Here is a 12,327-nt window from a genome sequence, read left to right on the forward strand (position 1 = left end):
CTCACTCCTGCACCACTGCTGACAGCAGCTGGAATGGTAGAGGCTTTTTCAGTCCCCAGAGTAATCTGTTTTCTGGCAAAGGCTCCGTCTACATATGAGGACAAAAATAGTTTTATGACTACAACCCTGAATCTGGGAGTCAGGAAATTCAAAATGACAGTTTCTCCTAGGCTTATCCACTGGCTTTTATGTGGCTTGGATGGTATCTCTCTCTCCAGTTTATACCACTGTCATCCTGCTATAAAATGGAGGTAAAGTATTTATTGGCCATGTTTGGTGCTTTCTGGCATACATGGAGATAAAATTGTTTTGAAGTGTCCAACATTACCATTTCGAACATTTGGGGCTAGAAATCCTGAAGGACTAAGTGCTGCCTGGCCTTTCAGCCTCTGCAGGGAAGGAAGCCCTTTCTTCTTTCTCATGTGGTAGTTAGTTATTTGCAAACCACTAGATCAGATGCAAACTGAGCCATCAAATTCATAGGACCAAAGGGGTTGTGGAAGTATGGTGCTGGACAGAATCCCTTGGTGTGACAATAAATCCTCAGATGAGGAGGAAGATGTTGCTCTTCATCTCTAGCTTCTCTCACTATGTTGTCATTCAGCAGAAAGCAATTACTCCCTTTTTCATCCCTTTTTAGCATCACATATACGGCCTCTTTTTGTTAGACACCTGCATAACATTTCCTGCTTGTCAGTCTAGGCTAATAATTAAAGGTATGCACTGAGACAGAGCCCGCAAAATGGTGTTGCAAATCCTGACTGTGTTGAGCAGGTGCAGAACTGCAATTTCATCTCATGTCTAGCCTGATCTTGTCTCTGCAGGCCCAAAAATGGTGGGAAATACTGTGTGGGTCGCCGCATGAAGTTTAAATCCTGCAACACCGAACCATGCTCAAAGCTGAAGAAGGATTTCCGGGATGAGCAGTGTGCTGACTTCGACGGGAAGCACTTTAACATCAACGGGCTGCCCACGAACGTGCGCTGGGTTCCCAAATACAGCGGCAGTAAGTGGCTGGGGCGGGGATACAGATCCTGCCTCCTGCATCGCCACCTCGGGGTGATGACGTTCAGATAACATGCCTCTGGTTTTCCTCCCTCCCACGCCCAGTCTTGATGAAGGATCGGTGCAAGTTGTTCTGCCGGGTGGCGGGAAACACGGCGTATTACCAGCTGCGGGACCGCGTCATCGACGGCACGCCCTGCGGCCCCGACACCAACGACATCTGCGTGCAGGGCCTCTGCCGGGTAATTATCTCCCACCCTCTTCAGCAAAGGGGGAATTGCAGTTTTGCATGGCAGGGTGGCACTTCTGCACTGTGCTCCACGCGGTTCTTGGCGTGTCCTCTTTGCCCGTGGGCTGCCAACATTATCACCAGGCTCTGCCAGCCCCAGCTGGTCTGAAACTTGTGCCAACCACCAGATTTGCAGAAGAGCCACACATGGAATTATTTAGGTTGGAAAAGACCTCTAAGTCATCATCAAGTCCAACCATTAACACAGCACTGCCAAGTCTACCACTAAAACGTGTCCCTATATGTCACATCCACACACCTTTTAAATACCTCAAGGGAAGGTGACTCCACCACAGCTCTGGGCAGCCTGTTCCAATGTTTGACAACTCTTGGTGAAGAATTATTTCCTACTATCCAATCTAAACCTTCCCTGGTGCAACGTGAGGCTATTTCCTGTCGCTTGTTACCTGGGAGAAGAGACCAACCCCCACCTGACTACAACCTCCTTTCAGGGAGTTGTAGGGAGTGATGAGGTCTCCCCTTGAGCCTCCTTTTCTGCAGGCTGAGCTCCCTCAGCTGCTCTTCATCAGACATGTACTCTAGACCATTCACCAGCTCTTCTTGGGACACGCTCAAGTGGAGGTTGTTTACACGTCTGCCCTAGGTTAGTGAGGGCTGTGGGGGTCTGAGCATAAATCCAAATGATGGTTTCTTATGTGCTCTGCCACAGTTCCTCCTGTTCAGGCCCCAGAGCCCTTTACATTTCCATCACAATTATTTTTCACACTTTTCTCTATGTGAACAATTGATGCAAGAATTTTTCTCTAGTGAAGGCATTGCCTGGTGCAAACAGCAGTTCTGATCCTTGCTTTGTGAAAAAGCCTTTTATTGGAAAACCTTGTGGGATGGCCACACTGTAAATCAGTGGAAAAATGTGGGGAAGCAAAACAATTTGTCTCATGGCAGCCTTTTGCATACACAGCTTTTGTGTGCCTTAATTAGGAGGTTTGTAAATGCTGTTCTAGTCTGTATTTGCTCAAACTAGTTTTTTCAATTTTTCTCTTAAAGCAAGCTGGATGCGATCATGTGCTGAATTCAAAAGCAAGAAGAGATAAATGTGGTGTTTGTGGTGGAGATAATTCTTCATGTAAAACGGTTGCAGGCACATTTAACACGGTGCATTATGGTAAGAATCTGTTGCTAAAAACTTTATAATGAAAAATGTGGGTCCATAAAAGCCATTACCACACTTAATCTACAAAAACATTGATGTAAAACACAAAACCCTTCTAGCTATAGTATATTCCATTTTATAACTATTTATGCTATCCCTAAATGAAAAGTATCGGCTTGTGTAATGTGAGATAATTTTCCTCATTTCCCTTCCCCCTAGAAAGCAAATGAAATGTCTGTGTTATGGCCTTGACTTTCTGTTAAATCTTTCCTAGGCTATAACGTTGTGGTTCGCATCCCAGCTGGTGCAACTAATATTGATGTGCGTCAGCACAGTTACTCAGGGAAACCAGAGGATGACAACTACCTGGGTGAGTTGTAGTCCTTATTTTGGTCCAGAAATCTGCTTTGTTGTCTGGTTGTGGTGATATATCTACTGACTGCTCTTTGCTTGGGAGGATGAAGAATTCATTTAAGGAAAATGTTTTCTTGGCGAGAATTTATCTATGTCTGCCAAACATTCAACCTTATCTTCTTCCTTCTTTTCATGCATGCCATCCTAGATGCAAAGTTTGGGAGGTTCACAGATTATAAAAAATACCCCCTTAGAGTGTGTGTAGGGCTGGGAAGGACTGTTGAGCCTGGGCTGTGGATGGGAGTTGAGGCACAAAACTGGGAACCAAACAGGCTTCTGAGCTCTGCTGGAGTCTCCACACTGCGACTTTATCTCTGCTGTCATCATTCTTTGGCTGGAGAGTAAATATGCCATGCCCTGAAAGATGTGTGTACAAACACATAGAGAAATTATTTTCTATTCTTCTGAGAATAATAATTCTGATGTCACTTAGACTGAGCCCTTGACAGTGATACATAACCATAAAGAAATACTCTGCACCAAAAATACTGGCTTTGATATAAACCTAACAATAACTTGGCCTTTAGATGTTGGACTCCCTTAGTCACTGTTTTCTTTAACCTGTGGGTATGCCTCTAGAGGCAGATGAATGTGCTTGTGGTGCTCTGTTAGACCACTCTGTTGCACACACATATACTTTAGCATGGGCTTGAGTCTCTCTTCCACTATGCTGATCAGTAATTCACCCCATAGTTCTGTTTGGGCTCAATTGCAGAGGTAACACAAATGCACATTACAACTGGTGTTACACCTGCCAGTTGAAGGCTGGTTTTGCCATTAAGTCCTGTTTGGGGTCTCTCAGAGTCTCTGGTTCTCCTCTTTGACATGCCCTGTGCCTGGCACCACCAGCTGTGCTCCAGTAGCACAGGGTCCTGTATTTACATCTGTGAACAGGGCACTTCATCTTGTTTTATCTTGCAAAATTCCTGTAACTGGGAATGTTAAAAACATGACTAGGCTGGTGGTCCCCATCAAAGGTAAAAGGACTCACTTGAGGAGCAAGTAGAGGAGACTACCATGTACCAAAGGGAAATAATGCTGACAGCTTTGGCTGTTGCTCTGAAATACTATCCTGTTGCTGGACCCTTTATTGAGACAAAAAGCTAAGTGGGTGTTCCCTGTCCCCATTCCCAGGAGGGCACCGTGCAGGGCTCTCTGTGCATTTGCAGCTGCGTCACATAATTTTTGCACATTCACATCAGTGAAATGAGATGGTGCAGCATGACTGCACATCAGCACCAAAAAAAACCATACTGTGGTGTAATTGTTTTCCCTCTTGTGGAAGGGAGTTAAGTTTTATTATTCCTCTTTCCTGGAAAAAGCAATCCTCCCCATGTTGTGCCTATTAAAACTGGTTCATCCCAGAAGGAGCCCCAAACTTCCCAGCTCTTCTTGGAGGGCCTTTAATCTTCTTGGGAAGCAATGAAGTCAAATCTTCTTTAATGTTGCTTTAATATTGCTGGGAAAGCATCTCTTCACATTAGGCCTGACTAGAAGCAAATGAGAAGTGTGCATGTGTCCACTTATTTTGCAGCTCACTGAGTGTGAAATCTTAGGCCCTTGGTACTGTGAACCTTGTAGTTGCTTAACAATTTAGGAGGAATTTGATGTTGTCATCAAGTCCAAGACATGTACCTACTGTTGTAGGAGATACAGTAAACAGGAAGGAGTCCTTTAGTGAGTTTTACTACTGCCTAATAACATTAAAGCCTCCAAAGTGTGGGGTTTGGTTGAGTATAGCCTCTGCTTTGTGAGTTTTTCTCCATCTACGTCTGTTTGCTATAGAGCAGTGTTTTACTTCATTATCTCTCCTCATTCGATGGAAAAACCTTGCCTTTGGTGTTTTGGTGTTAAGTTTAGATTTTTCAGTACAGGGGCTTTGTAGTAATGTAGCTGTGATGGGTGAAATGGTGGGGAAACTAACTTAGGAAATTAGCTACATAATCGCATTAGTGTGAAGTTGTGCAGCAGACTGCTGTTTTCAGGAAACTGTTCCTTTTATAAAGCATTTAGGCTTTAAGCCTTCAGTGCTTTCACATACCTTAAGATTTGGAATAATAAAAAGTATGGGGGGAGGAGGGAGATGGAGAGAGAGGGGGAGATACTGACCAAACTTCCTGACATTATCTACTAGAAAATGATATTTAGACAATTAGGGTACAAACATTTACCCTAAGAATACACCTGGAAACAACAGGGAAGCCATTCTATCCACATGGCTTATGAAAAGGTTTGGACAGGATTATTTTTGTGGTATATGAGGGGATACAGCCTGTGTGTGCTCTGTACAGCAGCCTTTTGGATATCTCTGCCCAGGGTTATGGGTGAACTGTTCAGCAACAACTTCAGGCATTCAGCCTTCATTTTAATGAGGCTTTCCAGTGGAAAAAGGAGAAGGAACAATATCTGCAAAAGCTCTGCTGCTCTCTGTACATCCTTTCTGTTTGAGAGTGCTAGTGGGCTTTTCCTCCCAGCCCCAAAGGAAAGGAGCACTGAGAGCGCATGACCCACGTTATTGTGTACGTATGAGTTAATTCTGCTTCTTTAGTTCTTGTTTTTTGCACCTATGCAGCCTTATCTAACAGTCAAGGAGACTTTATATTAAATGGAGACTTTGTCGTCAGTATGTTTAAAAGGGAAATCAAAGTTGGGAATGCTGTGATCGAATACAGTGGATCGGATAATACTGTTGAAAGGATTAATTCTACAGATCGGATTGAGCAAGAAATAACGCTCCAGGTGAAGTATATGTTGTGCGTATGGAAAAGTCTGCCCAGCATAATTGTGCTGAAAATAGTGGCCAGTGATTTCTGTTGATTTACTCTGCTTCACTTTTCTTCCTCTCAGGTTTTATCAGTTGGCAATTTGTACAATCCTGACGTTCGTTACACATTTAATATCCCCATTGAGGACAAACCTCAGCAGTTTTACTGGAATGAGCATGGCCCATGGCAGTCCTGCAGTAAGCTCTGTCAAGGTGGGTGTTTGAGAAGGCTAAGTTTGGTCCTGGATTCATTTGGGATCTGGGCAGGGCTGTGAGATCCCTCTCTGTTTGATTTCTTTGAATTCCCACATTATGGGTGTGATTGTTTCACTGGGCTTCAGTAGTAGGTAACATCTTAAAAGGTGCTTATGGGTTTCAGAGCAGGGCACTTTACAGCCCCTCTGAGCAAGGTGAGCCTCACGACCTGGTTTGCAGGTGAGGAAGCTGAAGCACAGAAAACCTTACATGACATTTGCTAAGGCTGCAAAAGTCATCAGTGTCTGGTTTGGAGTCTGATACCCAATCATTGCCACCTGCCAGTGCCCACCCTGCTAAACACTCAGAGCCCATTCTCACAGGGGGGGCTGCAGCTCTCTGCCTGTGTCCATCCCTTCTGCAATAAACCCCTTCTGCTCTGCTCAGTCGTAACCCCCTCCTGTTTCTGAAAGAAATGGAAAAGCACAATTGAACATCTCTTAAATGCTACCATAAAAGGGGGAAGAGAAATAACTGAATTGATCACTTTCCTGCATGGCAAACAATGTGATGGTTTTCTCTGTGCAGGAGAAAGAAAAAGGAAACCTGTGTGTAAGAGAGAGTCAGATCAGCTCACGGTGTCAGACCAGCGATGCGATCGAATTCCACAGCCTGATCCCACCACTGAGCCTTGTAACACTGAATGTGAATTAAGGTGCACTCTGCTCAGCTGCGTATATACATTACATTGTGTATTTATTGTTTACTCTTTCCTTTCACCTCTCACCACAATTCCTTTTCTCACCAGCCTGCATTAGATTTTAAAAAAGAAAAGGATTAGTAGTTGCCTCTTTGTCAATCAAGAGGGAACCAGCAGTGTTTTGAGAGGCACAGTTGTACATTTTCACATTTCTCTTGTTGCATTAAATTAGGACTAACTGTAACAAAAATGCTCCTAATGTTGAAAAATCTCCCTGTGCAATACAGTGCCTGAAATCTGCATCTGCCTCTGTCAGAAATGCTCAGCACCATCCTACAAACAGCCTGCAAAGATGGAAAAACATATACTTTAAGCAAAGAAGTAACTAATATTTGAATTTATCATCATTTATTTAAAGCAAAGAATAGGCTTTAGTGTAGAGTGGGTTTGTGGCTGTCCCCAGACAATTCCTGGCGTGCTGGAATTGATGGAGCACAGCCTAAATCATCACAACCCATTTTCCTTTAAAAAGCAATCTGTTTTCCTTTCTGGGGCTTAAATATGGTGGCATTAAGCGGCTGCTGGTGAAGCAATTCAGATGGCCGAGTTCCCGAGGGGTTTCTCTGGCTCTGTTAAACCGGGGCCGTGCAGGGGCTGTGTAGGGTCGGGTTGTCGCGGTAACAGCTGTTGCCATTGCAACAGGTTGGAAACTTGAGAAGGGCAAACGCAGGAGTCTGAAAAGCAGGCAGGGATGTGAGGCTCCCACCAGTCAGGAGCTATTGACTCCAAATCCCCTTGATCTTATTCTTCTCTGGGCTGTGCTCAAGTTTGCTCTCTTGGCTTGGGAGTGGGGCTCTGCACTCCCCGCACAGGCACTGGCAACAGCCCGGGGGTCTCCAGGTCCCCAAGGGGAAACTCCTGCCAGGTTTGAGGGGCAATGGGCTCCTATTGGCTTCAGGGTCTCCAGCACCTCCCTGGATCAGGCCTCATGTCCAGCATCTCTTGCAAGGGCTGGGCTGATATGAAGCAGGGGTGTATCCCCAGGTGGGTCCTTGAGGGTCACCAGCACCAATCCTTGTTGTCCGTCCTAGGAAGGAGGCAGCAGAGTGGAAATCTGTCTGTTGAGAGGGAACACCTCTAATCCCCACTGACACCACTGGGGCTCAAGTGTCTTGTAGCAAGTCATTTGCTTGTCCTTTAGAGGCTGAGGTGGCACTCCTGCAGGGGAACGTGGGGTGCAAAGCATTCAAAGCACTGTTCCTTGCTTGGCCACAGATTCCCCTCACCACTTTGGCTGGTCCCACAGGGTCGCAGTGTGACTCCACTGTCTGCAAGAGGGACCTGGCGACAGCTCCTTCCCTTCAAGGAGCAATGCCAGGATTAATTGCCTCTGATTTTTGGAAGTCACAAAGCATTGGGAAGTGTTACAAAAAGCCAGAACTTCCAGTTCAAGAGTATATATTCCCTATTTATGTCAAACACCCTCGAGCACGTCACCTGCAGAGCGCTGGAACCCCGCAGCTGATGTTTGCTCTCCTCGGCGCAGGTGGCACATCGCGAGGAAGAGCGAGTGCACGGCACAGTGCGGGCTGGGCTACCGCATCCTGGAGATCTACTGCTCCAAGTACAGCAGGCTGGAGGGCAAGATAGAGAAGGTGGATGACCGCTTCTGCAGCAGCCAGCCCAAGCCCAGCACCAGGGAGAAGTGCACTGGAGACTGTAACGTGGGAGGGTGGCGGTACTCGGCCTGGACCGAGGTAAGGGAAGCTCGTCGCACAGCAAACACTGTCTCCCCCTTGCACAGGGGTATGTCAGGCTGTTTAGGTTGCAAACAGCACATATGTAAAAGTTGTCCACAAAAGTTGGCCATGATTCTTCTTCGACTGCTTTTTCTGGAGGACACTGTAGTCTGAATCAGCCTGGTACTCCTTATTTTTCCCTGCAATTAATTTATGCTTTTAAGCATCCCAAAGTCCTCATTACACTAAGCTCTGCTAGCTGTCTTCTCCCATCAAAGCCATCACCACTGCCAGGAGCTGCTGAGGACGCATTGCCATCAGCAGAGGACTTCTGAAATTTGTTTCCTTAACACATTTTAGTTTTCACTTGAACAAGAAAATTCCTGAATGCAGGCCTGGCACTGAGAGATTGACGAGCCTGGGGCTTTCCAGGGAGGGCATGGTGAAGGGGGGCTGGCTGGTCAGAGAGAGTTAATCTCTCCTAAAATGAGAATGAGCAGCAGCTATTTAGGAGAACTGAAAGGCAACACTTGTAAAAGTAATAATGGGGTTATAACCTGAAATAAATTTATGAAATGCATTGCCGTGACATTTTATTAAGCTTTAGCAAGATTGGCTTTTTAAAGGAATACATAAAGTAAAAACCTGTTACTTAAAGTACAAATTGTTCTTCCGGAGGTTTTCTGCAGTCACTCTGCAGTCCTGGCTGTGAGGAGGGAGAAAGGCAACAGCAGTAGAGTGGCAGAAAATACTTAGTCGTTGTCTGTCCTTCGCAGTGCTCCAAGAGCTGCGGCGGGGGCACGCGGCGGCGCCGAGCCATGTGCGTGAACACCTACAACGACGTCCTGGACGACAGCAAGTGCAGTCAGCAGGAGAAGCTGACGGTGCAGCGGTGCAGCGACTTCTCCTGCCCCCAGTGGAAAACTGGAGACTGGTCCGAGGTGGGTGCCGGTCCTCCACCCTGAGGGGCTGCAGAGAGATCAAAGGGATATCTCTGTCCGTGCTCGTCCCCTGTGATTTGTTTGTGCCTCTTGCAGAAGGTCTCTCTGAGCCTGTGCACAGTGAGGCTTCAGACAGGCAGCAAAGTTACTGGCCTTGTTGCCACTGGTCACTTGCCTCCCTGAAAAGCTACCAGGGGGTTAATTCCTCTCCAATCCTGCAGTAATTTCTCCCTAGTTTTTCCACAGTTCCTCTATAACATTGGGAAGAAAAATACCTTCTGCCCTTGTTTTCCCTTGAGATTGTCCTCAAAAGCCCTGGCAGCTCTGGCTGTCACTGGAGGGCAGGATTTCACCCTACTGATGTCTTGCTCAGCCTCTCCCTGCTGTTTGTTACCTCTTCTGCTGCTGCTGGTGTCCTTTGCAATGAAACAAAACTGTATCTTGATAGGCATTTTCCTGCAGCAGGACTGGGGATGCTGGAGAGCAGTCTTCAAAGGCTGCTTGTCACCTTTATGGCCAAATTGCTCTTGTTTCTGTGAATTGTATTCTTTTAGGACATAATGAAACCAATTAAGTAGAACAGGGATTGTTCTCTGCAAAACATCTGTCTCCTGAGTCAAGCTGCTGGCAGGCCAAGCCACTCCAGGGCAGTAGAAGAGGCTGTTGCAGCCCGCAGAAGTCAAGACCCTTAACATACACACCCAGAGCTGAGCAAGTTTTTCAGAAGCCTTTGTCACCCCATTGTGCACAGCTAAAACCCCACAGGACAGTGCTGTGCCTTTGCCCTGTGTCTCACAGCTACTGGAAGACAAGAGTCTTTGTGGGCTCACTCTGCCCGTGCTGAGGGGTCTCAGCCTGGCTGTGCTCCATGCTCCATGCTCCAGCTTCGGCTCCAGACCAGCTCCTCAGAGCAATCCTCTCTCATTGCAAGACACTTGCCTGTCTTCCAGGACGTTGTTACTGTTAGCTAAAGAATTGCCTCTTGGCACCACTTCTTTTTTAAGCAGTGGTTGCAGTGGGTCTCCAGGTTTATTTTTCAGTGCCAGGGCAGGTGCTGAGCTGGCTGCGCGTCCCTGGCACCACCTGAGCTTGCACTTTTCTCTTTGCAGTGTTTGGTCACCTGTGGAAAAGGGCACAAGCACCGCCAGACCTGGTGCCAGTTTGGAGAAGATCGATTAAATGACAGGTTTTGCGATCCCGAGACGAAGCCGGAGTCGGTGCAGACGTGCCAGCAGCAGGAGTGTGCATCGTGGCAAGTGGGGCCGTGGGGCCAGGTACTGCAGAGCCCCGTGGGGCTCCGAGCCAGTGGGACCTGGGCGAGGGTGGCTGAGGCTGGGCGCTGCCCTTTCATCCAAATTCAGCAGCATAACTGTGCTAATTGATTTGCACACCAAAGCAGCCCTCTGGTCGCTTGGGTTCAGCGGATAGGCAGCAATAACAGTACCTGCCCTTTGTGCTAAATTTAATCTCTGTCATACTAAATTGGCCGTGATTTTCAAAAAAGGGGTTTCCAAGGTTACGCTCCTAAATCCATATTTAGGCATATAAATACATGGCCTAATTTTCACAGAAAAGCTGCCCCCATTGAATAACTTTTGTTGATTTTAATGTTTTCCAGTTTCTGGGTTGGTGAGGGGTTTTTTTCTGTTAAAATACAGAAAATGCTCATTTCTCCCAGAGTGTTCTGGCATCTGCTTTTCCACGAAGCTGTTAGCTCTTGACTTAAAAAAACAGCAGCAAACCCAGACCAGTTGTCCCAGTCAGACATATTTCCCATCAGCAAAATTATTCATTAGCTGCTCGTGCTACCATGGGGCTGAACAACCAGTTTTAAAGAGAGATATCATGCAAGTTCTACCCCAGACTCTGATTCTAATGTGTGCAGCAAAGTAAATCATTTCAATGCTCACACCTTCATTCCCAAGGAAGCAAGTGAAGCGTGTGAGGCACTGGTGGGCGCAGTGAGTTAAAACTTTGACCTAATTTAAAGCTGAAATGCATGAAGTGGAGAGAAACCAGAAAGGAAGCTGTGTTTTATTTTTGCTGCTCTTGCTGCATGCCTAAATACAGACTGGACTGATTAATACTTTCTAACTGAAGCAGCTACTCAGACCCAGCACTTTTTTCTCCCGTCTTTCCTCTCCCAGTGCACAGTGACTTGTGGCCAAGGCTACCAGATGAGAGCAGTGAAGTGTGTTGTGGGCACCTACGTGTCAGTGGTGGATGATAATGAGTGTAACGCTGCAACCAGGCCAACAGATACCCAGGTAAATCCTGCTTCCCTGTCTCCATCTTTTGCCAGCATGCATATGGAGGCATCCAGGCTGTAGTGTCAGGGGACACCTTTCTGCAGCAAAGCCTTGCCCTGAACACCAGCCCATGCAGGGCAGTGCTTTGGTCTGCTACATGGCTGTTGGAAAGGTGTAGCACAGCACCCTGCTTTGGTAGAAGTGGGGCAGAGAAGCCATAATCAGGGATTTCCCATCCAGACTCTCTCCATGTGTGCTTGATGCACCAAATTGCCAAAAAGGCAATGGACAACTTGTTATGAGGGCATCAGGACTTCAGAGGGTGAAGATTAATTACCTTTGCTTATGGTTTATGTCCACGGAGCTCTAGCCATAGGATGGGATGTGAGAGGGGCTGTTCAGATGCAGAGCTAAAGCTGGTCTCTAGGAGCTCACGAGCCAAAGAAGCCACAGTGGATGAATATGGGAAAACAACCAGAGACCATAAGGTTGAGTCAGTATTCACTGGCCTCTCAGACACAGCAGACACCTCCTTTGACTTGCATGGAGTTGAGGATGCCTGGCTGCAGTCTGGGCTCACGTGGCTGCAGGACTGTTGCTGTGTGATACAAATGATGGTGAGGGGATATAATTTCTTGCCTGCTGCATGTGACATGGTAGTGTTTGTGGCAGCTACAATTCCGGGGACATCCTCCCTGGCTAGATAAATTGAGAAATGTTGTACAAGTTGCAAATTTGCTGAAGAGGCTTTCCATGCTGTGTACTTGGAAGCAAACATATGAATTCCCCTTTCAAGCAGAGGATGTGTCCAAGGTGTCTGAAGGAGTTGAATAAAACAGAACATTACTGTCTGCCTGTCATAGGAGAGTTGTAGTGCTGATGCCCTGCCCAGCTTCAGTCCTGCGTGACCTCGCAGA

At 46.7% G+C, this 12,327-nt stretch overlaps 1 protein-coding gene across 5 annotated transcripts in view; it reads left to right on the plus strand.

Annotated features, from left to right (window-relative positions):
* Positions 1-12,327, plus strand: part of ADAMTS9 (ADAM metallopeptidase with thrombospondin type 1 motif 9) — an 83,511-nt gene that overhangs the window by 31,076 nt on the left and 40,108 nt on the right. For all 5 annotated transcript variants that reach the window (XR_007904718.1, XM_051788735.1, XM_051788736.1 and 2 more), the window contains 11 exons: positions 825-1,006; positions 1,111-1,247; positions 2,303-2,420; positions 2,683-2,778; positions 5,395-5,561; positions 5,670-5,799; positions 6,370-6,496; positions 8,028-8,238; positions 8,997-9,161; positions 10,271-10,435; positions 11,309-11,428. Coding sequence is in view for 4 of the 5 variants with exons in the window: in XM_051788735.1 (XP_051644695.1) it covers positions 825-1,006; positions 1,111-1,247; positions 2,303-2,420; positions 2,683-2,778; positions 5,395-5,561; positions 5,670-5,799; positions 6,370-6,496; positions 8,028-8,238; positions 8,997-9,161; positions 10,271-10,435; positions 11,309-11,428 (1,618 nt within the window). In the remaining variant the exon portion in view is untranslated. The remainder of the gene's footprint in view (positions 1-824; positions 1,007-1,110; positions 1,248-2,302; positions 2,421-2,682; positions 2,779-5,394; positions 5,562-5,669; positions 5,800-6,369; positions 6,497-8,027; positions 8,239-8,996; positions 9,162-10,270; positions 10,436-11,308; positions 11,429-12,327) is intronic.

This window comes from Manacus candei, unplaced genomic scaffold, assembly GCF_025592945.1.
Source record: "Manacus candei isolate 608988 ecotype Guabito, Panama unplaced genomic scaffold, ASM2559294v1 h1tg000025l, whole genome shotgun sequence".
Classification (NCBI taxonomy): domain Eukaryota; kingdom Metazoa; phylum Chordata; class Aves; order Passeriformes; family Pipridae; genus Manacus; species Manacus candei.